Raw genomic sequence first — 26,324 nt, 5'->3', positions numbered from 1 at the left:
CCTGCATGCCACAGATGGGTCGATGAAGCCCAAGGACGATTGGTGCCTTACGTACCGTACGGATGCTTAATACTCTATCTGTCTACTTTATCTTGGTATTAACGTGCATATATCTAACACTCAATATGGATCGACGTCGTGTAAATAGCTATCATTAAGATAATCCTTAAGGCACGAGTACTAGGTAACTACTTAGATATAAACGTGTCTTTCTGACCTCATCCTCATAATATTACAATACCTCCCATTCGGGTTTCTATTCATCACGTCGGCCTGCTCCGCAAGTGATGGCAGACACTGTATAACTCCCGACCCATATATGTAAGTGGCCCTGAGTAGAATAGATCGTAAGGGAAATCCCAGGGCTAAGAAAAATACCTAATGCAGCACTTGCATGCGTACCCGCCAACTGTGGATCTATTGGATAATCGCCTACAGCAGCAGATCCGCCCAGGACGTTTTCTCCAGGGCTAGGGCGTTACCTGATGGAGGCTAGGCTTTCTCTCACTTCTGGACAGTTAAAGCTGATTGATTACCAAGCCTTCCAAGCCAAGTACAAATAGGTAATCTCTCATTCACCGCCAGATCGCAATCGAATCCTTCAGACCGACTCCGGAACCAACAGGCTGGGAAAAGAACATGTCTGCAGTCTTCCAATCCTGGATTTCTTTTCCAGTCCCCTTACCTTAGATTTGTATGGAGTGTCTGGGGTTGACCGTTCCTAAGTACAGTACCAGAGAGATACACCAATATGTGATATCATGGGGTAATTCCATGCTGCCATGCTGTTAAATTTCCTGAGAGACCATCAATCCATGCATCCATAGTTGGTTGTAGTACTAACATTAGCCGTGGCAGTAACTTCTAGAAGACGGCTAAGAAGATAACCAACTATGTATAATCCTACCGGCACGTACTAGGTAGTAGATGGTAACAACTATGGGATAGCGTGTACCATACTATTATAGGCATGTTTAACAATTTCTAGTTAGAAGGTCTAGAAGATCTACCATGATTGTATGGTACCAGGTAAAGAGGTATGTAGGTACTTGGACGAAAGTAGCACATTGACGAACAGTGATTTGCGGAGTTATGTATCGACTATCTTAATGAGTGTCTAGTCGCTGCTCATACTCGTTCATATCGTACATAGGTAGTAGACATCGTACATAAAATTGAATATTCAATATTCCCCCCTTGGCATTCCTGGTACTTCTATGTTGTATATATAATTATACTTACTATTAGTGAGATTGGACGTCATAATCGGCGGTGCATACTTCTTTCCATTCTTTTCCCTTTCTCTTTCCACCTACACTGCTCTTACCTTAACTAATACATTTTGTCCATTTATTTACCTACATGTATTACATACCTGCATACACCTAACACTTACCTAGGTATAATAGGTATCCATATGTACCTAAGCGTCGCGGGTCGCGGGGCGTTTTAACGAGTTGAGCAGCACTGGATACTGGACACTGGACATTGGACACTGGGCAGACTAAAAGTCTCATGTACCAAGCTTGACCTTGTACATTACTCGCAGAAGCACACCTCCCTCTTAACACTCTCTTATTACTTCAGTCGCAAACCCTTTTATCCACTAAATCTCCGTGTGTAAACTTCACACCCTCTCTCACTCTCTCACCCTCTCACTCACTTAATCTTTATACCATTTTTCAATCATATTCATGTTCAATTGATAAATAAACGGTAATAGAGAGAAGCCAAAAAACTACGTTGACTAACGACGTACCCTCGGAAGCGACTCTTCGACCTCGGGCCCCTGTCCGTCGTATCTATTCATCTCCGATTGCGCACAGCGTCACGTCGCTCTCACGAGTCTTCAGAACTAAACGCGTGCATCTTACATACAAACAGGCCAGTCCACGCATTATACATCCAGCAAACAAATCCCACCATACGGATTGGATACCATTGCCTTGGTTCTAAATCAATTAATTCGAGATCTCAACATAATCGATCACCTTTTTTAATTGAATTCTTCTTTCCCCTCTGCATTCGGCCAACTCGATCTAATCGCCAATCGCCATACCTGCATCATCCGACCCTCATTATTGCGTTGTCTTGCATTGCCCAGACACCACCTAACTAGGCAACTTGGCGTCCGCTTCAAATGTCTTCCTACGCCATGGTCAACGCACCGGAAGGCTCTAGCCATTGGACGGGAGCCTGTTAAAGGACGGTCTGGTGGTTTCTCCGGCCCTAGGAGTTGTTGATTACTAGGTACATATCCGTACTCGACATCCAGGGCTTCTGAACTACCGGATCCAACATGTTGGGCAAGCTTTTTAACCTGACCTCGGGAACCACCGGAGGCGCAAATCCTCAAGAAGGAACTACGCCAACGAAACCATCCCCTGAATCGGTCCAGGAAGAGATTCATACGCGCAGCCTCTTATTTCCAGATACGCAGGCTCTTTACTATCGTCAGGATCAGGTCTTTCCGCTATCCTCTGCGGCAGGCATCCAACCTGGGGTTTCCGCCAACCCCTTTGATTATGATGGCGATATCGATATTGATGTACGCGACGTTCGCGTTATAATAATGCAAGATACCTTAGGTTCTGTCAGTCCCTCCTTATTATTCGACAGTCATCCTGCTCCATCGGCTGTCTCGCCAGGTGATCGGCCACAGCCGCCGAGTGCGACTTCATCCTCGCAGTCCTTAATGCAAGATCTTCGACGAGTGCCTACCTCGCCACGGAAAAGCAGTTTAGGACAATCTTCCAGGCCTCTAGTTATTCAACCAGGTAGTCCCCAACCCCGTCAAGGCGCATTCGATCGACGAGGATCTATCCAGTCCCGCGCTTACAGCGCTGCGGAGACTGACTCCCAGAAGGCGGCTAGGGAGTATCGTGAAGAGCTCGCCAGTTTCTCGAGTTGCATCTTTGCCAACTCAGAAGTCATGTCCTACAAGGGGACATCGACCAAGGTCCATATTATTCCAAGTGAGACTCGACCGTCTGGAATCTCTAGTTCATATGTGGGAGATGGCAGGGGTTCGATGGGAAGGTCGAGTATGCGGTCAAGTAGGCTGGCACAATCTTTCACGTCCGATTCGGCACATACAAATTTCCAACCCTTTTCTACTCCTTCTCGACAGCAGGATCGTAACAAGATCCTGGTGACTCGATTATTTCCAGTGAATTTACCGAACGACGATCCTGAATCTCCGAGCCAGGTTACCTCCCCCCACAGTCGGTTTTCCGATGATAACGGGGGTTTTCCGTTTCCGTATTCCCCAGATGAAAACAAACTAAACAAGAAGAAGTTGAAGCCTGTACAAAAGAGGACGCCCATGTACGCAGTCGCTTTGGTGTTGCAACTTCCGCAATGTCCGAATTCAACGCCAGCAACGGCACCAAAGCCCATGTTTCGAGGACCCAGTTCTTATAACGAGCAAGACACTTTCCCTTCTTCCTTCGGATCTGCCCGCCGATCTGGATGGACGATGGTCGGTTCAGGGTTCGGTTCAGAGTCGTTCGAATCGACATACAGTAATGATATTGAGGATCGCATGGATGCGATTACTCAACATTGGGATATTATTATGAGAACCCTTACTCACCTTCAATCTGTTGTAGCCACCACACTGATTCCGATGCTAAAGCAAGTGGACATGGCGGCGCCCGATCCATACCCCGCCAGCATATCCGCCCAGATCGCCCGAACAACATCCGTCAAGGGACGAAGGGGCTCCGATGGCTCTCAAATGAAGCCGTCGAAGACAAATGCGAAGTTGGTAGCACTCCCGCCGAGTTGCTTAGCTCAGGATCAGCGTATAAGCGACGAAATTGATGATGCAAAGATCCGGATTGTGTCGGGACTTCGAGCCACCAGGGTTGTTACGGGACAGGGTCGCTGGGGTCCGTGGCGGGAGGAGGCAAGATGGGTTGCGAAGTGGGCTGGGACTAAAGAGCAAGGTTTTTTCTTCTTCAATCTACTGACGGCATTCTTGGCAACACACACCGAATGGCTTCAAGCGTTGAGTCCCATCTGGTACAGGAGAAGGCGGTATCAACAACAGAAGGTTAAAAGCGAGGAGGATACGTCTTTACCATCACGAACGATCATAGTCGCCAAAGATAAGATGGCTGCGAGGAGGTTGATATTTTTACTGTCGGCCTTCCTGCCCGCTAACCAGCAGCTACCGACAGTTCGCGCTCAGCGCCCGGCGACTTCTGCATCGGCCGCTGCCTTCGGCCATTCGCCTCCATCGTACATTGTGCCGATCAACAAGGAGGAATCTCTACGTCGGAAGATTAATCGTCGGCAAGGACCCAGAGGTGCTTCTCACACTAGGAGTTTTAGCATCCAGTCGCAAGCTACGACGAGATCAGCAACCGGTATACCTGCGCAGCTCGCACACCTTAGTATGGAGTCCTCTAATGTAGACCGTCGATCGTCCGATTTCATCAAGCCAGCGAATCTCCTCATTACCGGAAATGATATCAACACACGAAAGAGCAGTGCTGCAACAGCTAATACCGTAGTTCCCGACTCCGCCATTCCACACTTCTCTACGATGCATCGAGGTAGCACAGGCCGTGGAGGTCGACCTGGAAGCGGGAGCAGTTTTGCTGCGGATGACCTAAAACGGTCTCTGAAAAGAGGTGACAGTATCGGTCACGCTAGCCATGGAAGCACAGACTCCCGTCAAAGTTCGCGATGGGGTAGCGTGATTAGTGGCTTATGGAGTGCAAGACGACGCGACTCGACTGCTACTACATCGCAGATTCTGGACATGCCAAATCATCGTGGCAGCGCACTCTCCTCTCCCACTCAACCTTCCACTAGTATAAGGGACGAACTTGCAGAGATGGTTAGAGAGGCCCAACTTCTCGATACAATCGTGAACCAACCAGGGGATCGTGACCCTACATCACTCCAACAACCCGATACTCCGCGAAGATTGGAAGAGAAGCAGTTCGAGCCTCAGTCAAGAACCCCAGATCCGTTAGGCGCATATGAATCACCGGTGAAAACGTCTATCAATAACGATGATGGAGTAATAGATGTCGATGTTCAATTTCCAGATTACCTTACTTCATTTGAGACTGCTGTTAGTTCACCATCTAGCAGTGGCTACCTTTCAACCCCTGGTCTGGGTAGTGGACTTGACGGCTTCGAACAGTTCTCGAGGCTAGCTATTGATGGCGATGTTCCTCTGAACGTTGCGGGATGGCTTAAGCGCTTTCATCCCGATTTTACGCTTCAGGCGATCCCGCCGCAGAAAAATCTTCTAGACGAAGTACGAGAATCTTTAGCTGCGGAACCTACCCCTGTAGTTCATCTGAACACGATGCCGGAAGATTGGCCTGCAGAGCATTGGGTTGACGTTAGCACAGCCATCATTGCTGATACGACGAATTTTACTATAAAGCGACTTCGATACCGCCGGCTTGTGAAACCTAAGCTACCAGTGGATCGAAACAACACCAGTTTCTTGACGCCATACGGTTCGTCCTTGATGACACCGGCGCTCTCACCTTACGAACAGCCGATTCAGGATAAGATCGAAGAGGAGGAATTGTTCAGCTTCGACGATGCTCTTATTGATGCTGTTGAGAGAGTCATTGCGCACAGTAGTGATGCGAGCAAGGGAACTTCGACTGCATCTTCTCGGTCTACTAGTAAAAGGCGGGGAAGGAGAGACAGCGAAGTTTCCCAATTAACGGAGCAAGATATGCCTAGCTTTCCTATCGATTTCCAAGAAGTACCACGCGCAGAATGCAAGGTAGTTGTCTTGTCCGCACTATCAGGAATCGTACAAGAGGTGGTAGATCAACGCGAGAGGGAGAACCAGGTTGCAAGCCCAACTGCGCCATACGAAATGAGCCGCGAAAAGGAGAGCACATTACGAGCTGCTGTTCGAACGTGGCTCGAAAATGTGGAACTCACTGATGGTTAACTTTCCAGATCTTAAACTACCCCCGTGGAAGAACACAAAAATTCAACGTGTTCGAGGAGGGGGTCCTTTTAATGATAAATGACAACTAATGACCTAATTTCTTTTTATTTGTTTTAATCGTTTCGAGGGCAACATAACAGAGCAAGGCGTCGCGACGGAGAAAACACGTACATGTACCAACACAACAATTCTCGTTTACAAGGGGCGGGAAGATTAGAGAGATGAGATTTCGGCCAAAAGATACCCCAATAAGCATGCATGCGGTCATATTCCACGGAGAGCCGTTCGCGGTTGCATTTTCCTCATTTCTCAGTTCTTACATTCCTATTTCTCTGGCGTAGAGGGGGCGGTGTCGACGGCCGACAGGGTTTTGCAATGTCGGGTCGAGGAATAGGTGTTTTGCGGCTGGGATGCATAGTGCAAGGGATCATTTAACACGACAGAAGCGACTTTTTGCAGCTCAACACACCGGTTGCTAAGACGCGATAGGACGATACCTTCTACATAGTAGGGTACAATAGTATGCTAGTTAAGGCTTGCTAAACAATACAAGTTGTAGCGTGAGCTATATGGATTTATTCATAATTTAATTTCTATCGTCTTCCGATCGAGACGTGATAATCTAATATTTTCCGCGTGTATGAATCATAATGGACTATTGGAATAGTCTCATCTAAGTTCGCCTATCCCCTACCTTTTCCTTGCCTCCTATCCGGCTACCCCTTTTCGCCCCGTTCCTTCTTATATACTTTTATCTAGCTCCCTATTGATAACATCCCAAAACCTTCTGTCAATAAATTACCACTTACTAACAACATCTTTCACACTCTGAAGCGGAACCTCCACCTCCACCAACTTCGCCTTCTCACCCTCCGTCGCCGATGCTTCCCGCTTTAGCGTCCACAAGGTTCCCACACCTAAACTCTCTAGATATTCTAGCGCGCGCCCGAAATTCGTCCCGAGCTGTGCGATCCCGTGGCTATCATCCGACAGCGTAAACCGCCCCCCGAGCCGCACCCACTCCTCCGCGATCTCCCGGCTCGGATACGGCTCCGCGAGTCCCTTCCGCAACGCGCTGCTATTGCACTCCAACCACCCCCCGTACGAGGCTACGTACTTCAAGTTGCGGACTATCCGCTCCCACACCTCTGGCCAGGTCCTCGAGATAACCCGGTCAGGAGACGAGGAAAGCAAGCGCACGAGGTCGAAGTGTCCGACTATCCGCGGGTGCAAAGACTGCAGCATCTCATACTGCTGGTCGTAATACCGCGCGTACGCGCTCTCCTCGGTGCCCCCCGCTGAGGCGACCGCGCGCGCGTAGTACGCCGCGTCGTAGTCGATTGGGATGCTGTTGATGTGGTGGAGAGACCCGATGAAGTAGTCTATGCTTGGGTGCGAGGCGAGCGTGGTTACGAGGGTCTTGTACGTGGGCCGCAGCCATTCCCCCTCGAAGCCGATTAGGATGTGCAGTTGCGGGGAGTACTGCTTTTGCAGACGCTGCGCTTCGAGGAGGTAGGATTCGTGTCGGGGGAGGAGCGCGGCGAGGGAGGTTGGGGGGTCGGAGAGCTGGGGGGTGTGAGTTTGTGGGTGGGAAAAAGGGGTTTGGGGTGGGGGAGGATACTTCTTCTGGGTAGAGGTCTTCGAGGCTGGTCCGTGGCATGTGCTCTGTGAGTCCCATGGTCGTGTACCCCATGCTGATGGCGTGCTTGATTATGTCTTCGAGTTGGTCTTTCGCGTGGCCCGGGCAGAATTGGCCTGAGTGGGAGTGCATTGTGAATGCCATCGTGGTTATGAGTTTATGTTTTGTCTATTATCTAGGTAGTGGAGTATTGTGGTGATGGTTGTGAGATGAGACTGAGACTGAGAGTCTTATAGTGTTGGGGTTGGCGCCACACTTATTTTTGCAAACGAGTTGGGTGCAAACGGGAAAGGGTCTGAAACGGCCTAATTGCTTGCTTTTTTTCGAGTACTTATACGATTAGAGCCCGATCACTCGGGATCTATGAAATACATGTGAAGACGATATGATATGATGATATGAGTGTTAAAGCATCGAAGTGGATTCCACTTATTTGATAACGGGCTCGAAATCTTACATGCTATCTTATCCCCCGGATTTCCGATGAAAAGGTAATCCTGGGCCTGGGTACCTGGTTTTCAATCCTGCGGGTCTCACCGCTTTGTCATATCGCATTTACTATGTACATAGGTACATATGTATTTATGTCACTCAGCTGTTACAGGCCGTTTAGAAATAAGATTCATTTTAGTCATCCAATTTCGCGACTAATAAATATTGTTACTGATTAAATCGTGAAAGTCGATCAAGCACGTGGAAACCATGAAAAATCTCATTAACGGGATAGGCAAATTCTAATCGTAAAGATTTTAACTCGTCCCCCCACTTAGCTGATAAAGCTCGGACCATTCAAGGGATAAGAGCCGCGACCTATCGGATCTAGGTGCTTTTTACAAGAGTGCTTTCCCGCCCCACACATGGTATTTTTCTAGAACAAGGTCGTCAGCCTTGTACTTTTCCTGGGTCAGAGCTTAACGAAAGCTTGACCAAACGGCAGCTGCATTGGAGCTTTTCTTTTCTGATCAGTACTTCGTACATGTACTTCGACGCGTAAACCTTACATGCGTCTTCCTTCTCTTTGTCTTATTCATTTTTCCTCAACTGCACAAACCCTCATGTCGTGATTGAACGACACGTCTCAATTGACAATGTTGTTCCCTGAGAGAGACGCGCCTCTGCTCAGGCAATGGATTATCCGTCGCCTTGCAAATACGTAAGTTCATATATGAATCCCTACCATTGGATCGTTATATTTACTTCTCCTGTTTACGTTTGCTGACCTTTGACTGTTTCTCCCACCTACAGGTCTGACGCGGATGCCGACGTGCTTGCAGATTATGTCTTAGCCCTCCTACGACACGATGGTGACGTTGGTTCCATTCGCAAAATATTCGAGGATGAAATTCCGGACTTTCTAAGAGAGGGTATGAAGCATTTACTTCCATAATCTAGCTAATAGTGATGTGTTCTGGATGCTGATGAGTTTACAGATGCCGCTGAATTCACCAATGACGTCTTTCAAGCCATCAAATATCGCTCCTATTTACCGGGAGCTCCTCCTGCACCTTCCGCCCATATTGTCATCCCTCCTCTACCCGCAGCCCCAACAAACGCCCAACCCTTACCTCACCTAAAGGCCCAAATCCCATATCCCCCGAACTTGTCAAATCTAGCAGCGCCTACGTATGCCCCGAGCGGTTCGAAGAAACGTCCATATAACGACCGAGATGATGAGGTTGATATTATTCTGAATGGCCAGGGTTCATACCCTCACCCATTCAAGCAACCTCGAAGAGACACTGGTTTCATACAACGTGGACGATTTGACAATCCGTACGGGTCAATCGATCGACCTACGTTCCCTCCCAGCACATTTCACACATTCTCCGACCCCAATCGCCCCAGCTTACCACCACCACCATTGCCTCAACTTTCACAATTCCAACCCCAACACGATCAGCATATGGCACAGATGAATCCAAATATGTTAAACCAGTTGGGCTTCACATTCTCACAAGAAGATAATCTACCTAAACCAGTGTATTCTGGAACTATCCCCACACCACGCCGAAGAAAGAGATGCAGAGATTATGATACGAAGGGTTATTGCTCCAGAGGTAACAAATGCAGATTCGATCATGGCATGGATTCGTTAACATTACCTCCACTTGGTCCGTCAGCAGGCGACGGTGAGTACACCTTCTTAGTGCCAGTGGGTAGATCATTGGTCTATATGCTAACAATCGGATAGAATACGACCCAAGCAACGCGATCTTCACGATGCCCCTACCGAATATTCACCAGAGTCTTTTGCCAAAGTCGCAATCATCCAATTTACCTCCGTTTCCAGCTACCCCTCCAAATAATCGTCGAGATGCAAACAAGGGACCAAAACGCATGAAAGGAAAGGTACCTTTTGCTGCTGTTGGGTCTGTTAATGATAAATCCAAGACGTCCCTTGTAGTCCAGAATATCCCCCTCGAATGCTTTACCGACGCTAAAATCCGCGAGTATTTCTCCCAATTTGGCAATATTTTAGAGGTCTCAATGCAGACGCCCGATCCGCTAGCCATCGTCAAATTTGATACCTGGGATGCCGCTCATGCGGCTTGGAGCTCTCCCAAGGTAATATTTGACAATCGGTTTGTCAAGGTGTTTTGGTATAAGGATGAGGCTGAAGCTGGATCGGCTCCGATAAATGGGAAGATTAAGAAGATCAAGACTGAGACAGACATGAACGGTGACTTCCCTGCCGACAGCGATACTCCTAGTGCCGAGCCGTTTGATATGGATGAGTTCCTCCGCAAACAAGAAGAGGCTCAGAAGGCCCACGAGGAAAAGAGCAAGAAGCGAGAGGAGCTGGAACGCCAGCGCCAAGAGTTGGAGGAACGTCAGAAAGAGCTTCGTGCGCGACAGCTTGAGGAGAAGCTCAAGCTTCAAGCTAAGCTAACCAAGAATGGCGGAAATGAGACTACGGTAGCGGCAGATGGAGCCAAGAAACCTGTGTCGCAGACGGATGCTCTTCGGGCGCAATTAGCTGCGCTGGAGGAGGAAGCTAACGTGCTAGGAATCGATCCAGATGCCGTTAAGGACGAGTTTTCATCCTGGAATCCTAGAGGTCGTGGTAGAGGCAGCCGAGGTTACCGCGGCCGTGGGCGCTTTGTAACTGGAGCCTATCGAGGTGCACATGGCTTCCAGGGCAGAGGAGGTGTCGAAGCTAGACACGCAGCGTACGCCGTGTATTCCTTGGACAACCGGCCAAAAGTAATTGTCCTATCTGGGGTGGATTTCACGAATCCGGAGAAGGACGAAGCCCTCCGACAGTATCTTTTCGTAGGTGTGGAAATGTGTTATTCTGCAACTGTGACTAACCAACTCTAGGGTATCGGCGAATTCAAGGAGATACACACAGACCCGAAATCAACTCATGTTACCTTCAAAGACCGAAAGACGGCGGAACAATTCATGTTCGGGGTATCTGCAAATAATGCTATTCCTGGACTTGACGACAAGGTCGAGATCGCCTGGACCGCCTCTGCACCCCAATCTGAGAAGAAGGTAACTGCTGATGACGATGTTCCTATGACGACTGGTGTGGAGGATGAGCAGACAGGTCATGACAAAACTACTACCGAGGATAACGGTGTAAACGCTGAGTTGGAGGAGGGTGAAGTCGACAATTCTAACTCGCAAGATCAACACGACATGGATTATGAATCAGGTCAAGGTTGGGATATATCGTAAGGCGTCGCGAGGTGGTTATTTGCATGTCCCGCGGTTTACTAATATAGGAGAGCAACCTGTGTAATGGCACTAGTCTGCTGTTAAGGATATTCTGAACTTGCAGTTAGAATTCAATGCCTTACGAATACGGCCCGTGAGTGCCGCAGAGCTGTTACGATGTATATATTCTATTCTCCAGCATTCAGGTTGAGGGACAACCTAAAGAGTTAATAAACGTGGTATGGCAGTGAGCATGTTTTTTGCTGGTGGGGATGGCCTAATACATACCGGATTGATGTATTGCAACTCATTGGGTATTTCGCATATTGAAGTGATCTCTATGATATTGCGCTCGTGTTATCTACACGCCCAAGCATATCTATGAACGCCTAATGCTAATTTGGTATAATCCAAGGTATGTATTACTTCCAGGACTCCCTTCCCTTCTAATGTGATGCTACCTTAACCCGGACAAGCCTCATTCTACTCTTCCACATCATCCTCGGCTTGCAACACATGCGCTAGTCCTGCTGCCACACTGCTCCCCATCATGGTTGCCATAGGAACGGCTTTCATCATGGTCGCACAGTCGCCTGCAGCATAGACTCCTGGCACATTCATCGTGTAGAACGGAGGTTGTGCGTCGATGTGTCCTTGAGGCGCGAGCGCTACTCCGAGGTCTGCTGCGAAAGAGCCGTTGAGCTCGATGGCTGGGACGTGGGCCTGGTTGTTTTATTTCGTGTTAGCGAAATATGTGATTATTATTCCTGTTTTTCTTGTCATGACGAAAAGCGCATACTGGTGGGGTCCAAAATGTGGAAAGGGGTTTAAGACGTACCAAGAATCCTTCCTTATTCACGTTCCCGTCTTCAAGAGTTACGAGAACTCCCGCATTTCCTCCGACATCCGGATCTTTTGCTAGACGAACTAACCGGCGGTTCTCGACGTGGAATTTTTGGTTACTCTTGAGTTGTTCCCGGATCCGCGATCCAAGGGTTTCGTTTCCGTCCGTGTAGACTGTGACATGTCCCGCAAGCCGGGCAGCCATCCGCGCAATTACTGGTGCCATCAGCGGTGCAGTATCATTACCACCACCTCCTAGCATAGGACCTATTGCTAGAACACCTGCTGAGGCGGATCCCCGCTCTTCGAAGCCGTGGCAGAAGAGGCAGTGGAAACTAACGTGATCCTCTATCAGTACCCCTAGTTCAAAGGTGTCAAAGAAAGGGACTGGCATAAGATGGAGGGAAATCAGATAAACTCACATCCCATAACCCCACAACTCCGCATACCCCTCCGGCGCCGCGGGCATCACATCCCGTACTCCCATCGCCAACACCAACTTCCTCCCTACATAAGTCTTGCCAAACTCATCCAGAACCTCGAACCTTGTCCTCCCATCTTCTTTCCCCTTAACACCATCATCGACCCTCCGCACCCTCACAACCCCCACATCCCGAAACTGTATCGTCCCCGCGTACCGCGCCTCGATATCCGCACGCGCCTTACCGCGGAATATGGAGGGGGAGACGTGGTCGTATCCTAGGACGTTATGCATGTGTGTTGCGCGCGCGTTGCGGTATACGGATGTGGAGAAGACGATGGCGCTGTGCAGTTGCCGCGCTAGTGCGCTGGCGCAGGAGAGGCCTGCCGGGCCGCTGCCGAGGATTAGGACGTCGGTTATTGGGGGGTGGGGCATGGTGGTTGGGTGGTTTTTTTTGGTTCTGTGTATCTAGGTAGGTGGATGGGTTGGGTTTTGAGAGTGGGAGTATGAGATTGAGAGATGTCTTGAAAGCTTGAGCAGAAATTGGTGGAAGGCTTTATATTGTTGTTGGCAGCTAGTTGGAACTTTTGAACGGGCTATTCTAAGCTGATTTCGTTGCGATCTGTGGTGTAATGTAGGTAGGTAGTTTTCAGGGATACATATCGGGGACTTTTGCTCTAGGTGCTTAAGAACTTGGAGAAGGTGTGATATCATGCGAAATGCATCTTTTTTATGTTGCATCTAGTCTCATCTAATGTAACCTTGATAGATGTTCGCAGATAATAGTATTTCATTACATCCGATGTTCTCGATATATGTGATCACCCCTTTTCGTCCGGATGATGCTCCCGGTGTGGGTCTCTATAAGTTGCCGTTAAGTCTCCGGTTGTGGGTCTTTCCGGTTTATCCCCCTTTTTGGATTCGGGGAAGGAGGGCGAACGATAACGCCGTTACATGATAACTTCGGGTAATCTCGAATGAATAGGTGACAAATCAACGGGATTCAATGTTGGGATATGGCACGTAGGTAGTGCCAACGCAAGTACCCAGGTACCCATTAATTTTTAACTCTTCCACTGTGGAAATTGGAAAGTTCTCGTTATGCAGCCACCCAGCCATTATGATATCTCCACAAGCTTGATCCAATCGCCATTCTTGGATAACACGCCGAGAGGAACTCGGGGTGCAATTCCACAAGACTTCTCCAGGTCTTTTTCCTTATCTATCAGCGCACCTAGCGAGGTACGAAACTATAAATGTGGGTACATGAATTTTCCATCAGGCTCTAGAGAAACACCATCCACTGGAGTACAATCCTTGCAAATGGGCTATTTTTACCTATCCAGAGCTTTCCAACAGATTGACAATCGATTCTAGATCTCCTATCACATCTCTGAAGATGGCGGACTGGAGATTTCTGTCGCAGAGTTCTTCTGTAGCTAGACCAAAATCGCAATTGATCAACTTCTTAGTCGCATCCCTATAACGCTTCCCGAGCCAAGAGAGACGCGCAACTTTCCTGCGCACCTGTACGTGATCTTCCCATGGAATATTCTCCCAAAGGCCAATCTGGAGTAACGACACCCCTAGACCATACAGGGTTAGATTTCGTATACCATGGTTATCCATGGCGTATTGAATCGACTCCGGGGACAAGAAGCTAAGTCGACGTTCTTCTTCATCCAAAGAAATAGAAGGAGATTTGGTGCCTTCGGTGGCAAGGCCAGCCGCTCCGAGCTGTATCGAAATATGTAGCGTGTTGAGAGATGACGATAAATCGTTATCTTCTTCTCCTAGAACATGTACTTGACTCAATGTTAACTCCTGAGGCCACCATGGTGTTGAGTTATATTTCAACATCGATTTTACTAAGGTAATCCCCAGTTTAATGCGGTCCATGTCTGTAATAACATGGTGGACAGGAAGACTAAGAAAGTCCACAAGGGGCGTAGTCCTTCGCAGAATTAAGAGATCACAACTGGTGTCCAACCCCCGTAGACCTGGATACAGGACAAGCTTTTTATTCTCCCTGATATTGAGATAACCTAGAGATCGAGGCGATGGTCCAGAACATGCTTCGGAGCGAACATATAATTCTTTACATTTAACCCCGGTTTTAGTCAAATTGTCGCCTTCATCTGCTGAATGATCCATATCTATGGTAACCGATCTATGATTGTGTGGCTGTTGTGAAACCCTGCCAGCTTCAGGGGTCGAGACAAGATGACGGTCGTCCTTGCAACTTGCACATATGGGTAACATTACCCTGCCGCAGTTCTGTTGGGGAATGCCGTGAAAATGGATATTTCCCCCATGGCTTTGAATTATCAGTCGATGTTCAAAAAAGACGTTCATACTCGGGTGAATCTCGTCCGTGGAATTCAACAGGAGTCTGACGCAGTGATGGGCGTCGATGACAGTACTGCATGACAAAGACCCATTTAGTAGGAGGTTATATAGTGACGAAGACATATTTCGGATGGTTTCATATCCAGATGGTAATGAAATGCAGTCCATCCTCATAGGAGTTTTTTGTATTTCCCAAACCACCTTTCGAATTCTTCTCAGTTCTGCGTTTGACTCCTTTAGAGTTTTAAGTGACTCTGTGTAGTTGCTTTTCCTTAAGGTGATTTGGATTGCATCCGCTGTACGTTTCGATAGAGAATGCTAGAAAATGTCAGCTCACATCTCCCAATAAATCTTGGGCACGTACCGGTGTTTGGGACTGAGTAAAGGTAGAAAACTTTTCCAAAAGGCCCTCAATTATTTCTCGTATTTCATTTACCGTCGCTTCGAATAAGGTATATTTGGAACCTAGGTAAGACTTAAGTCTATCCTCAAGTTCGTTGTGTTGCAACTGTGGATGGTTTTTGCCATCCACTATGGTGGCAGCCATCTCGTCATCATCAAGTACTTGGCGGAGGAGCAGATGAAGCTCGTCCCGAAACGAATCCCCTTGGATCCTGAGCTTTCTTTGGACTTGATGAATTTCATAACTGCAGTGACGGAAGATGTGGATTTTTTTAGTTAATTTTTTGAAGCCTTTACAAGATGTTAGGATGATAGGAACGATACCAAGGGCCAGTGATACTGGATCCATCGTGGCCTCGAAGATTGAATGCTATAATTAAGATTGCGGGAGGAATATACAAGATAAACATCTACAGATATGTCACTCGGAACTTAAATCTTTGGAATTCGTATATTTTCACCTAAAGTACTTTTATTTTAGTAAATCTGCCTTGTTAGGTATGCATAATGGCGAGGCTTCAGGCCGTTGGGGCAGAAAAGTAATAACCCGAAGCTAAACTTATTGACACAGTAACCACCTAAAAAGGGGCCTTTTTTTCCCCGCGCTGTACGAAGTACATACCCCGCCAGCATTTCTGGTAGCACTCAAATAGCGATGCAGATACCTACCTAGGTACTGACACAGCCATTACAATACCCAGTAGTATACCCTCTGTCGCAAAAGCGACACCGCTGTTTACGAGCACGTAAACAGGGCTTATATGCGACACCCTTGCATTTAACCCATTCTCTCCTGTAGGCAGAATTGATAGGTGTCAAGCAGACCTTCTAATAACTAATTTTATTCGAGCGTTGTCATTCGGGCAGCTGGGCTATGCTTTTTAATATTTCACCCGTATTTTGTGGGGTTCAATGCTGACCAATATCACCACTCTATTCCACGCCTTTCAAATGGAATCGGTCGCATCGCCATAACCATCGAATGGGCATAGCCCGAATAACGAGGCTCATAATCTGCAGTACAACATCCTTTTTCGCTATAAGCTAGAAGTGTGGGGAAGCTCCAAGTACTTACCTACTTAGGTACCTAGTAGGCACCCAGGTACTCTCTCATAATGTGGCTTTTTACTGCAGATGTTGCTCACTCTATGGCGCCCCTTTTACGAATCAAGGTATAGAATTTTTTCTACATGAGGCTTTTCCATATGTACAAGATGAAGTGTGTCAGTTTCATGTCATTAAAATTTAAGGTGGCAGTGCGATCTTGAGCTCATACGACAGAAATTCCAGACCCTTCCACCTGCGTACGACGTACATCACCTAGGTGCCTCCTACCTAGGCAGTTATGTATGCAGTGGCGGGTATAGATTAGGTATGGGGATACATGGTTGTTTTTTTCTTCAAGGCTTTTCCACACAAGGCCTTTTCGAATTTATTGTCTTGTAATTTAGTTTACCAGCAAGCGGCTTCTTTATACGGGGGGCCCACGCATTCGAAATGAAGAAGAAATGAGTTAAAGCTAAACATATTTGTTGTTATTTCAAGCTCACAGTAATTCAGATAAGACACGTTCCAACCCAATACGACATCCCTTCATGGAGAACAAAGGTGATTTGGGTAATGGCAATATTACCACTCAGTTGATAGAAAAAGTACTGCAATGGCAAAATAACGTTTCTAGGGAACCTGGAAAAGGGATGATAGCCAAGCTGTATGCTGTCGGTCGCAATCTATACTATGCTTTCATGAGAAACACCAACGACAAGAAGCTCGGCTCAAAAGCTCTATATCGTCGCTTGGATAGTGGATATACAAACTACCTTATATGGGCAGATGATTATAAAGCCCAAGACGGTGGACTAGATGTCCTTCTAGAGAATTCGCACCAGCTTCGCAAATTCACAATACTGTTATTAGTGGATATATGCGCCATCCTCCAGAAATGTTTGTCTCTTCCCATTAAAACCATCGCTATCACTAATGTTTAAATAGTATGTTCAGTGCACATGTTTGCAAGCTCTGATACCAATCTGGCAAATCTGAACCAATATGCTTCCAATTTAATTAAAGAGGCATCATTGGATACTGAGGACGATAATACGGGCGGTTATATTGAGCTCGCAAACGCACAGACTCTGGAGAATGTCACAGAAGCATTACTAGCTGAAATTGAAAATTTGCTAGATCTTGGTCCAAGATTGGAAGACCCTGTACTTGATTCTCCTATAGGAGAACACCCCATTTTCTCCAGAGTTCCTGACCCCTGGAATCCCATTCAATTTTTTTCCAACCGAGTTTTGTCCAAGTTCCCAAAATGTGATTCCGATTTAGCTGTTGCATTGGGCAAAGCCAATTGGCATGCATTTCAAAGAATAGCTTCAAAACAAGCAGACACACCGGTTGATGAAAACAGGGCACAGACAGTCGGCAATGCAATAACCGAATTCAAGGATTCCGGTTTGGGGACAAGTGTGGCATCTACTAACAACTATGCGGCTACTGTTATATCATACAGGCGAGATGGTGAAAAAAGGGCGAGTATACCACCACTTCCGAGCAATATAGAAGAAGGTCAGTTGTTCCCATGCATTGCATGCGGAAAAGAAATAGAGAAAAGGGATATGAGAACATGGAAGTAAGTTTACACAGATTTTCAACCTAAAGCGATGTTCACTAAGCTGTTACAGGCGACATTTATTAGCTGATCTCCGGCCATGGATTTGCTGCCAAACCTCTTGTCCTTGCGAACGTATGGCCTTCACAACCAGAGAAGACTGGCTTGAGCACCTTGCAAGGGGCCACGCGCTTCATCCCGAATGGGACGACAAAACATGCCCTCTTTGCCGTGAAGTAGTTCCTAGCGGCGGCTTTGCAATGATTTCGCATGTGGCGTATCATCTAGAAGAAATTTCTCTTGCAGTCTTCTCTTGCGACCCAGGACATGATGGGGAGACAGACGCATCAATGTCATCACAAGGCTCACTACAAGGCTTAATGTCAGATCCTGATATCATGGAGTCGTTTAACGCATCAAACCACGACCCCCCTTCCCCATCTGCTATGGATGTGGTGAATGATAAACCAACGACGGAACCGGGACGATTTCGGGGTAATCGGAGTACCCCTGTATGGTTTTGTGTAAGTAACGCCATCATTTACTTTTACCTTTTATTAAAATTCTAATTCTCATAGTGCGAGTGCGGGAATGGCCCGATGGTCGTTGAAACTACCTGGTGGTGTGTATTTTGCAGTGATCATGAAAGATGTACTGATTGCGTAGTGAACTCGCAGACTTTTTAGAGGGTGTTTCGTTGGGTTTATAGTGGGCCTCTAGCAGTAAGTCAATTCTAACGTTTGGGGTAGACTTATCTCCACTATAAATTTACTAGTGGGGTGTCCCATAGTACCTACCAATTAGAGCTGTTTAAAAAACTGATGCTAAGGTTATTACCCAAAATCTGTTTATTTCGACTTATTGTTTATGTTTAAAGCGCATTACGCCCTAGAAGACGCTCTATTAATTAAGGCCTCTAGTGATGATATGCGCTACTATTTGACCAATCTTGAGACTTATCTACTAGCATAACAAGTCTCATGAGGTACTAATTGAGAATATAATGATATTTTGTAAAAGAATGATAGTAGCCACTTATATAAAAGGGCGAGTATTTACACGAAGAGAAAAGAATGTACGGCGATATCGCCAATCTATCTAGTACCTAGTATCCAACTGCTAACCACTTCATAACCTGCGACCTAGCTTGAAGCCTCTACAAGACAGAAAAGAAAGTTCAAAAAAATTTTCTCAACGCGATAACCATCAACCCTAGGATTCACTGTACAACTTCATGCTGCAACATTGAACCATGTCTTCATCTAAACGCATAGAGAATAGTTTGAGCGTATGTGTTGCAGTTGTTTTTCTGGATGTTGTACATCTTATGGGCTGGATCCAGGAGGTATTCCTTGTGGGCGGTCCTAGCCTTTTCCAGCCCCCTTGCCTTGGTGTCTCCTCCAAACTGCAGACTCGACTTGGTGAAGTCTACTAGACCTGCTTTCCAATTCGGCGCATGTACAAGAGCCTCACCACGAACGTTCTTGGTCATGTGATAGTAGGTTGCCACAAAGTCCTTGGTGACCGTACTGTCACCCGTTTTTTTGTTTTCCACCTTGGTAAACTTGATCTGTCCTACTACGACTCCGATGTGCTCGAACCCAAGGATCTTCTGCTGCTGCTCTAGCTCGCTGAGGGTCTCTGCATCCCCATCCAGGATCTTTGCACCGAGCATATCCTTTTGAATGAAGTAGTAGAACCCATTCTGTACCGCTTCAGGGAGACGTATGATAGCCGCTTTGTACTCCGGTGTCTCCACTACCGTCTCTCCACGGGTGACCAAGTTAGCACCCTCGGCAACATCAACGCCGGCGGAGATGGGGCTCGCGATGGTAAGCGTAGCCAAGAAGGCCGAGAGGAAGTAGTTGAATCTCATCGTGGATTGAATATGAGTTTGTAATAAGCTGGAAGTATGAATAGGGGTAGGCTAAGTGAAGGCGAGTCTGAATAACTCCGTAATTTGATGATCGTGGGTGGATGGGACATGATTTTGGAGGCTCGGACGGGCCGTTTTATATATCTCGTTCTCTTCATATAACTCGAACTCTACCTCGACCAGCATGGAAAAATCTCCATATCACGCCTCGCTCCTTTTCCTAGACGCTCGCCGTTATGACCCTTCATTGTGCTCTTGGCATTGATTTGATGATTGTAACAGCAGTGGTTACCGAGTCTCACTTGATCTAATCGTATCATATGGAATTGCTCTCAATACAACAAACCTCCAAAATATCGATATTCGCAAACAATCCTCTGTTTCGGGGTTCCCGGTACTAGGTCATCTAAATGTACCTATGAATTTATGATTAGGGGGTAATCATATGCGGTCATATGGTGTTGTTCATCTTCTGTTTCTTGAAGCTTCCCCTTTATGTTAGGTAGCCTACTAAAAATATTCATTGCCTCCTGTCGCTACCTTCAGACCTAGGGTGCTCCATATAGGATGAAATAGGAACAGATTATGTTAGCCCTTAAATCGGAAGAAGTTCGCGGAGTTACACGGAGTACCGATAGTGTTCTTACACGATGCTGTAGACTTTGTAAGTTTAATAATCTATCCACTCTACCTGTATGTAAGCACTAAACGTGTAGACTGGTGGTGCAGAAATCATGTGGTCGTTCAATATATTGACATTAGTAAGATCTTGTTTTATGTCTTAGCTAAATAATCGATTCAACCGTCTCTCATCTCGAATGTTCCACAGGAACATGTAAAATAGTAAGGGATATAACGGTCTAGATCTTTAATAATTATTGTAATAGAAAGCAATGAATATTAAACCGGTGTGCGGTTGGCAATTGGGTGCTTATGAAGGTAGAGAGCATCAACCTCATCCTGCTTGCTTCTGAGGTGCAGGGTGAAAATGTAACAGGGATGTGGAGTCGGAATATTCTTTCTCTTTTTAAAAACTAACTCTTCTCAATAACCTGTGAGAGGATATCGTATTCGTCTCCTCATCCATTGATAGTTTCACACATGACACAGTAATCCATATCTGATAGAGCATTATCTTATTTCTACCTTGACAAGGACGCCACTCTTCTCATTCACCTACCTATCTAGACCAACATCATGGAAGACGAAGATTGGACCATAAAGGAAATCAATGACTGGGTCGCTCGGGGCATGCTGACCCGGGCGCATGTCCTATCTCGGGTTGATCATGGGATCAGGAACAGTTATGCGAGTCACCCCGAAGAAGAGCCAGTCATCGAAGCCACATTCTCGTCAGCTTCTATTAGTACCTCTTCTGGCGAAGATCAAGTCTTGACCGAGCCAGCCTTCATCTCTCTTCTGCAAGCAAAGGCTTCCCTTCCCCAGGGTCCTGAAGGAGTCGAGGCTGGTCGAATTATCTACGAAAGCGTGGTCTATCTTAGCTCATTACCTTACCCTCCTAGCCATCCACAGCCATCTTTCCAAACGGTTGCCCTATCCCTGGCTCAGTTGAGCCGAGCCCTGGTCTGGGCCTTGCCGAACCGCGCGAAGTATATTATAGAGGAAAGCGACTTATCTCGTATGCGTACGCGATGGGATCGTCTGCGCCTTCTCTTCCAGAGCCTGGCTACAGGTAGCGTCCCCCTCACTGCGCAAGATAGGGTCCGAGCCCATGCTCGTTTACTTACAGCTCGACACTCCTTCGATGTTTCGTGGGACGGCTGGCTTGATAGCTGTGCTGTAAACCACGACGATGATGGGGATGAGATATATCATGATCTGTTGGATGTGTTGTACTCCACACAGGAGGAGCGGCCGCGCTGGTCGGCACTTGTACCACGAGACGCCTTCCGCAACATCGCGAAGCAGATCAAAGCAGACGAGAAGCTTCCCGAGCTATGCACTCTGGCGATACCGCTGCAACGGTTCAAGGACTTGGTGAAAGTGCTTCTGGTGCTACAAATAGACCTGAAGAATCTTGGCATCGACAAAAATGCGGATTTATCCCAATACGACGATGCGGTAAACGCCATCTGCACCGCTTTCGCACAAGACCGCGACACAGAAACATCAGACCTAATAACCTGGCCCTCATTCGCGCATGCGATCGGGACCATCGCGCCACACATCGTCGAGCCTCTCTACCGCCTTCTCACCCTCACCTTCATGAACAAAGAATCCCTCATCCAGCCCCCCGACCCCCCTCGAATCCTCCCAAACGACGCAATCCTCACGCTGCCCCGCACAAGCCAACTCATCTCCTTCCTCGCCGGGTCCATGGATGCAGGGTTCCTGCGCCGCACAAACCGCTTCGTGTCACCGAACTTCCCCGCCCCCGCTGCTGTCGTACAGGCTATGATAAGCGTTCCGGAAGAAGCTATCGTGCTGTTTTCCGGCCGAGTTATCGCTTCTACGGACGTAACAGCTGAACAGGGGGGACCCTGCGTGTTTGGATTGTTTAGTCCCATACCGAGGAATGATGGGAGTCAGATCCGCGCGGCGTCGGAGGTTAGTCCTGATAATCCGGGACAGCGGCAGTGCGAGCTGTTCCAGCTTGCGCCGGTGCAGGATGTGTTTTGTGGTGTTGTGGGGGAGTCGGGGTGGGGTGTTGTTGTGGATGCTGAGGAGGGTGAGAATCTTGTGTTTGGAGATGTTGGGGTGGTGGATGGGGTTGATGGGCGAAAGGGGAGTGTGACGTTGGTTTTGCGTGATGGGTTGCGGCGCGGGAAGATACAGCAGTGGGGAGGGAATGTGGATGGAAAGCCGGACCGAGATGAAGATGGCGAGGAGAAAGAGGGCGTGGTATATGAGGCGAATCCGAATCGAGGGGACTGGGAGGTTGAGTTTATCGTGGAGGAGATTGAGGTCTGGAGCGAGGATCCTGCATAACCACTGCCTGAAGATAGCCTAGGTAGGCGTACGAATGTGGCCCTTTTAGTTGCGATTAGAAATCTATAGGTACCTAGATTCACCATTTTAAAACACCTCATATACTTCCTTTATAGTTTCGTATATATCGTAATCTACCTATCGTCCTATCTAGAGTGGGCAATAGATTTTGCGAAATATTTGGTATCAGTAAGAACAGATCACCGCCACGCCACCCAATATCTCCTCCAGCCAGCCACCGCGACGCCCCTTTTCCCATAGCAGTAATACCCCGCCCTTGCCCTCCCATCCTCACCAGCTAAATGCCTCATCAACAAGCTTCACAACCCTCCCCTTCCGCCCAAGCTCACACACAATCTCCCTCACCTCATCTGCCATCCCAACAGGTCCGCACACTACAACCGCCGTCTCACTCCCCTCCAAAACCTCGCGCTCCAGAATCGCACGTAGATCCAAACGTCGTCCCACCGAGATCTCTCCCACAATACTCGGCTCCAAGACCCCGGGCCCTAACGCGCTTCTCACCGCTTCAACCAATGCCTGGCTTCGCGAGCCCCAGAACAGACGTACGCCGGACCCGCGGGTGCGCAGGAGTGGGGCTAGAGCCGTGATACCGACGCCGCCGGCGATGACTATGCAGTTCGGCACGGCGCGCAGCTCGTCGAGCGAGGAGGCGGCGTAGGAGGACTCGACGAGGACCGGGAGCCGGGTTTTTCGGTGCAGGATTGAGCGGATGCCGGTTCCGCTTGTCGCGATGAAGAATGTCAGACCCGTTTTGAAAGGGGGTTTTGTCGCTGTCGATTCCACGGAGATGGAGTCGTCTCGGGTAGGTTCTTCGTCGATTTTCTCTATGCTGCGGTTCGGTGGGCTGGTTTTTTCTTCGGAGGTTGTTATGCTGGGGGCTTTCCTTTCGGGTTCCTGCGCGATTAGATTTCCCATTACGGAAAAGGGGTGGTTTTCCCACACGCGCCAGCTTAGGGTTGGGAAGTAGAGATAGGCGTGCCCTTGTGCTGATACGCCCGGGACGTCGACGCGGATGTTGTGCTCGTCGACGACGGTGATTTCGGCGGATCGGATCCCGTTTCGGGCTAACCGGGCGAAACGCATTAGTCGGTCGAAGGCCCAGAGCGCGAAGGCGATGTAGATCCATGTCTCGTATCCCCATTGGTTTCCGAAACGCTTGTATATGTGGAAATAGCAGGCGATCAACGCGATGAAAGAGAGCGCGAAGTGGGAGGCGAGGAAGAGGTTGTAGGCTTTCTGTCGCAGCGGGAGTATGCTAGCGGGGAGCAAGATGGTGAATGAGAGAGTAGCGACGATTCCCCATATCCAGTATGGTAGTTTGCTCTGGGTATGGAAACCACCTGATTTAAGGTATCTATCCAGATACATCGACGAGTGTATACATGCCTCAAGCGTGCAGATGATGGCGATCCATCGGTGGACTAAGAGGAACGTCGAGTGTTGCCAGTTGGTAATCTTCAGGAGAATATTATTTCGACCGGAGTACAGGACTAAGAGTGGGACATTGGCGAAGCTTAGAACACCCTGGCGATTTCGGACGTAGCTTATTAACTCCTCGTGTTTTGACGGATACCAGGAATTTGGCATTGCTTGGGGATAACCGACACAAGATAATATAATGTTGATAATGAAGAAATATGCTATTAGCATGGCTTGACCGCGCGTAGGCATAATCGCGATGTTGTGAAGTGGGGTTCGATGTCTTCGACCAAATAAAGGGGGTTCAATGAAGTAAGCGTTGAATTGGCTTGCCAATGCCTTTGGGAAGGGCACAAAACGTAGTAGAGAGCATGCCACAGGTATGGCAGCACCAGTGATGAGAACAACTAGTCTGAATTATACTTAGTAATGAAGTGAAAGGGGGCTTAAGGGGTTATGAACATACCCAAAGTTACTATGGTTAGTGTCGATCTCCTCACATAGAGAGAGGGCATTATAAGATGCCAAATATGCCTCCTCGACAACTAATGTAGTCGTGTTAAGTAATGTTTTGAGGCCGACGACCACCTTAGGGGGCGGATCAGCATGGAGTAAGGCAACACTGTACGGCTCTTTCGGCGTAGGTTGGTTTGGCGAACGGCCGACAAGGAAATATTCCCAGTAATGTTCAAGTCGAGTTTGCGAAACATGCGGACAATGCGTTTCGATACAATAGGCCATGCTGTGGAGGAAATTGTCGTCGGTTGCGTAGCAATTGGACGAAGTAACGATCATTGGTCCCGACATACCACTCATCTCGCTCATTTCTCCCTGGCCCTTAACCATGGAGCAATTGAGTTGATAACTGCTAATAACGTCGTGGCATGAATAAGCGCAAGTAGGATCATACATGGTTATGCCATGGCCGATCAGACCATAGCCTCGATAGCCCGCCGTGGTCATGGCTGCCGCCAGGGGAGCGACAGCCATGATACTAATATGAATCTTCATGTTGATACCTAGTTGACGACCATGTGACCTTCAGGGCGAATATTTACCACGGAAGAATCGGAAGACGGTACGATGTGTCAACTACCCATCTTCCTTAAAGAAGGAGATGAGTTTTATAGCCTTAGCTAGAAACATCAGATTGTGCGGTGAAATGTCAAGAGCGGCAGGTAGCATATTTCTATGATACCTCATTATTTAGTCACGTATAACAGAAAATTCTGCCTCTCAATGTTGAAGATACTGTATTGTTTGCCATGGTCACGTACGTAGAATATACTATTGGCTAACACGAACTGGGCATGGGACCGGTGGAGAAGGAACTATACTGCCCCGGACAGTTAGCTTGACTTGGTGCTCCGGTTTTTCTAAATCGGGTCTATCACTCGGGCCTTGACGCGGAAGGTTTGACGGAGGAATCTTCCGTACTAACGGGTATCTAATACGTACCTGATAGGATGTAGATGAACCCATGGTGTCACAAGTAGAACCACAAGTTGTAGCACGGTGGTTAGATGACAACGATATCGCCATACTGTATGTTACGTGAGAACCACTTTGGAACAGCAAACGTGCTCATTTGTGCTCAGTGACCCCGGTGACACGACGAACTTGATGGGTCTGGGCATCTTGTGGGCCTCTGAGTATGATGCGCGCCATTAGAGGCAAATAGGTAGGCATGTTCAAATAAGTGGATTTTCCATGACTTGCAAAAAACATGGTATGGGGAACAGTAGGAGCTTCCCAGGTATTCGGTAGGGAGCGGGATCATCACTTAGGTTGGCTTGGGCTTCTGATCTTATCAAATTTGGGTCGTCTTGGCGCAATTAGTGCCATGAGATCTTATGATAATTGACATTGACGCGTTGGGTTAAGGGAATGGATTCAGCCCTACTCGTATGCGGAAGCCTCCGTATTATTCCTCATTCTTAAAAGTCATTGATGGGATTATTCTTGATCTCATTTGTGATTAGAATGGAACGGGTGCGGGTTTTAACCACCCCCTGGATGTTTGAGTAGGTAGTAGGCAATTAAACCACGAGGGGCATCTATACTCGACGAAACATATCGACGGGGAGCAACGATTCTGGAGCTACTAGACAGTTAGTCAAGATAGTCTACACATGGTGAGGATAGTATTGGGACGAAGATTGATACTTATTCTAGATTTATTACTGT

The 26,324-nt window shown here is 47.8% G+C and overlaps 9 protein-coding genes across 9 annotated transcripts; 4 read left to right on the top strand and 5 right to left on the bottom strand.

Moving 5' to 3' along the window:
- The first annotated feature begins 1,675 nt into the window (after positions 1 to 1,675).
- Positions 1,676 to 6,516, top strand: GGS22DRAFT_152382 (folliculin-interacting protein N-terminus-domain-containing protein). The gene has a single exon (XM_047959678.1). It carries the CDS (start codon positions 2,300 to 2,302, stop codon positions 5,936 to 5,938), a length of 3,639 nt encoding a protein of 1,212 aa, XP_047822639.1. The 5' UTR covers positions 1,676 to 2,299; the 3' UTR covers positions 5,939 to 6,516.
- A 9-nt stretch (positions 6,517 to 6,525) lies between these two features.
- On the bottom strand, positions 6,526 to 8,083 carry GGS22DRAFT_152381 (histidinol-phosphatase). Its single transcript, XM_047959677.1, has 2 exons — positions 7,560 to 8,083; positions 6,526 to 7,504 (listed from the first exon to the last, which is right to left on the bottom strand). Exons 1-2 carry the CDS (start codon positions 7,719 to 7,721, stop codon positions 6,737 to 6,739), a joined length of 930 nt encoding a protein of 309 aa, XP_047822638.1. The 5' UTR covers positions 7,722 to 8,083; the 3' UTR covers positions 6,526 to 6,736.
- A 380-nt stretch (positions 8,084 to 8,463) lies between these two features.
- On the top strand, positions 8,464 to 11,514 carry GGS22DRAFT_152379 (uncharacterized protein). The gene is made up of 5 exons (XM_047959676.1): positions 8,464 to 8,730; positions 8,823 to 8,941; positions 9,008 to 9,706; positions 9,769 to 10,850; positions 10,899 to 11,514. Exons 1-5 carry the CDS (start codon positions 8,666 to 8,668, stop codon positions 11,259 to 11,261), a joined length of 2,328 nt encoding a protein of 775 aa, XP_047822637.1. The 5' UTR covers positions 8,464 to 8,665; the 3' UTR covers positions 11,262 to 11,514.
- Positions 11,515 to 11,685: 171 nt separating this feature from the next.
- GGS22DRAFT_152377 (FAD/NAD(P)-binding domain-containing protein) lies at positions 11,686 to 12,991 on the bottom strand. Its single transcript, XM_047959675.1, has 3 exons — positions 12,506 to 12,991; positions 12,079 to 12,418; positions 11,686 to 11,963 (listed from the first exon to the last, which is right to left on the bottom strand). The coding sequence occupies exons 1-3, from the start codon at positions 12,937 to 12,939 to the stop codon at positions 11,724 to 11,726; spliced, it is 1,014 nt and encodes a 337-aa protein (XP_047822636.1). The 5' UTR covers positions 12,940 to 12,991; the 3' UTR covers positions 11,686 to 11,723.
- Positions 12,992 to 13,542: 551 nt separating this feature from the next.
- Positions 13,543 to 15,627, bottom strand: GGS22DRAFT_63174 (uncharacterized protein). The gene is made up of 2 exons (XM_047967609.1): positions 15,218 to 15,627; positions 13,543 to 15,171 (listed from the first exon to the last, which is right to left on the bottom strand). Exons 1-2 carry the CDS (start codon positions 15,602 to 15,604, stop codon positions 13,843 to 13,845), a joined length of 1,716 nt encoding a protein of 571 aa, XP_047822635.1. The 5' UTR covers positions 15,605 to 15,627; the 3' UTR covers positions 13,543 to 13,842.
- Positions 15,628 to 16,633: 1,006 nt separating this feature from the next.
- On the top strand, positions 16,634 to 18,694 carry GGS22DRAFT_152372 (uncharacterized protein). The gene is made up of 4 exons (XM_047959674.1): positions 16,634 to 17,199; positions 17,248 to 17,890; positions 17,943 to 18,393; positions 18,448 to 18,694. The coding sequence occupies exons 1-4, from the start codon at positions 16,851 to 16,853 to the stop codon at positions 18,553 to 18,555; spliced, it is 1,551 nt and encodes a 516-aa protein (XP_047822634.1). The 5' UTR covers positions 16,634 to 16,850; the 3' UTR covers positions 18,556 to 18,694.
- A 161-nt stretch (positions 18,695 to 18,855) lies between these two features.
- Positions 18,856 to 19,839, bottom strand: GGS22DRAFT_152371 (uncharacterized protein). The gene has a single exon (XM_047959673.1). The coding sequence runs from the start codon at positions 19,743 to 19,745 to the stop codon at positions 19,128 to 19,130; it is 618 nt and encodes a 205-aa protein (XP_047822633.1). The 5' UTR covers positions 19,746 to 19,839; the 3' UTR covers positions 18,856 to 19,127.
- An 819-nt stretch (positions 19,840 to 20,658) lies between these two features.
- Positions 20,659 to 23,010, top strand: GGS22DRAFT_152369 (uncharacterized protein). The gene has a single exon (XM_047959672.1). It carries the CDS (start codon positions 20,943 to 20,945, stop codon positions 22,692 to 22,694), a length of 1,752 nt encoding a protein of 583 aa, XP_047822632.1. The 5' UTR covers positions 20,659 to 20,942; the 3' UTR covers positions 22,695 to 23,010.
- Positions 22,986 to 25,049, bottom strand: GGS22DRAFT_177573 (uncharacterized protein; the record flags this gene model as incomplete). Its single annotated transcript, XM_047963525.1, has 2 exons — positions 22,986 to 24,549; positions 24,604 to 25,049. The coding sequence occupies 2 exons, from the start codon at positions 25,047 to 25,049 to the stop codon at positions 22,986 to 22,988; spliced, it is 2,010 nt and encodes a 669-aa protein (XP_047822631.1).
- Positions 25,050 to 26,324: the final 1,275 nt, after the last annotated feature.

This window comes from Annulohypoxylon maeteangense (assembly GCF_022496945.1).
Source record: "Annulohypoxylon maeteangense strain CBS 123835 unplaced genomic scaffold GGS22scaffold_2, whole genome shotgun sequence".
Classification (NCBI taxonomy): domain Eukaryota; kingdom Fungi; phylum Ascomycota; class Sordariomycetes; order Xylariales; family Hypoxylaceae; genus Annulohypoxylon; species Annulohypoxylon maeteangense.
Note: the sequence above shows the minus strand (reverse complement) of the source record. Positions and strands in the feature narration are given on the sequence as shown.

Bases quoted from the DNA above. Each gene is read 5' to 3' on its own strand.
- GGS22DRAFT_152372 (XM_047959674.1), top strand. From the start codon at position 16,851: ATGGAGAACAAAGGTGATTTGGGTAATGGCAATATTACCACTCAGTTG. The intron at 17,200-17,247 runs GTTTGTCTCTTC...ATGTTTAAATAG, and splicing joins ATGCGCCATCCTCCAGAAAT to TATGTTCAGTGCACATGTTT. The intron at 17,891-17,942 runs GTAAGTTTACAC...AAGCTGTTACAG, and splicing joins AGGGATATGAGAACATGGAA to GCGACATTTATTAGCTGATC.
- GGS22DRAFT_152381 (XM_047959677.1), bottom strand. From the start codon at position 7,721: ATGGCATTCACAATGCACTCCCACTCAGGCCAATTCTGCCCGGGCCAC. The intron at 7,505-7,559 runs GTATCCTCCCCC...CACACCCCCCAG, and splicing joins AAGACCTCTACCCAGAAGAA to CTCTCCGACCCCCCAACCTC.
- GGS22DRAFT_152382 (XM_047959678.1), top strand. From the start codon at position 2,300: ATGTTGGGCAAGCTTTTTAACCTGACCTCGGGAACCACCGGAGGCGCA.
- GGS22DRAFT_152379 (XM_047959676.1), top strand. From the start codon at position 8,666: ATGTTGTTCCCTGAGAGAGACGCGCCTCTGCTCAGGCAATGGATTATC. The intron at 8,731-8,822 runs GTAAGTTCATAT...TCCCACCTACAG, and splicing joins ATCCGTCGCCTTGCAAATAC to GTCTGACGCGGATGCCGACG. The intron at 10,851-10,898 runs GTAGGTGTGGAA...AACCAACTCTAG, and splicing joins CCCTCCGACAGTATCTTTTC to GGTATCGGCGAATTCAAGGA.
- GGS22DRAFT_152369 (XM_047959672.1), top strand. From the start codon at position 20,943: ATGGAAGACGAAGATTGGACCATAAAGGAAATCAATGACTGGGTCGCT.
- GGS22DRAFT_152377 (XM_047959675.1), bottom strand. From the start codon at position 12,939: ATGCCCCACCCCCCAATAACCGACGTCCTAATCCTCGGCAGCGGCCCG. The intron at 12,419-12,505 runs GTGAGTTTATCT...GGATCACGTTAG, and splicing joins GAGTTGTGGGGTTATGGGAT to TTTCCACTGCCTCTTCTGCC. The intron at 11,964-12,078 runs GTACGTCTTAAA...TAAAACAACCAG, and splicing joins TGAATAAGGAAGGATTCTTG to GCCCACGTCCCAGCCATCGA.
- GGS22DRAFT_63174 (XM_047967609.1), bottom strand. From the start codon at position 15,604: ATGGATCCAGTATCACTGGCCCTTGGTATCGTTCCTATCATCCTAACA. The intron at 15,172-15,217 runs GTACGTGCCCAA...GACATTTTCTAG, and splicing joins TTACTCAGTCCCAAACACCG to CATTCTCTATCGAAACGTAC.
- GGS22DRAFT_152371 (XM_047959673.1), bottom strand. From the start codon at position 19,745: ATGAGATTCAACTACTTCCTCTCGGCCTTCTTGGCTACGCTTACCATC.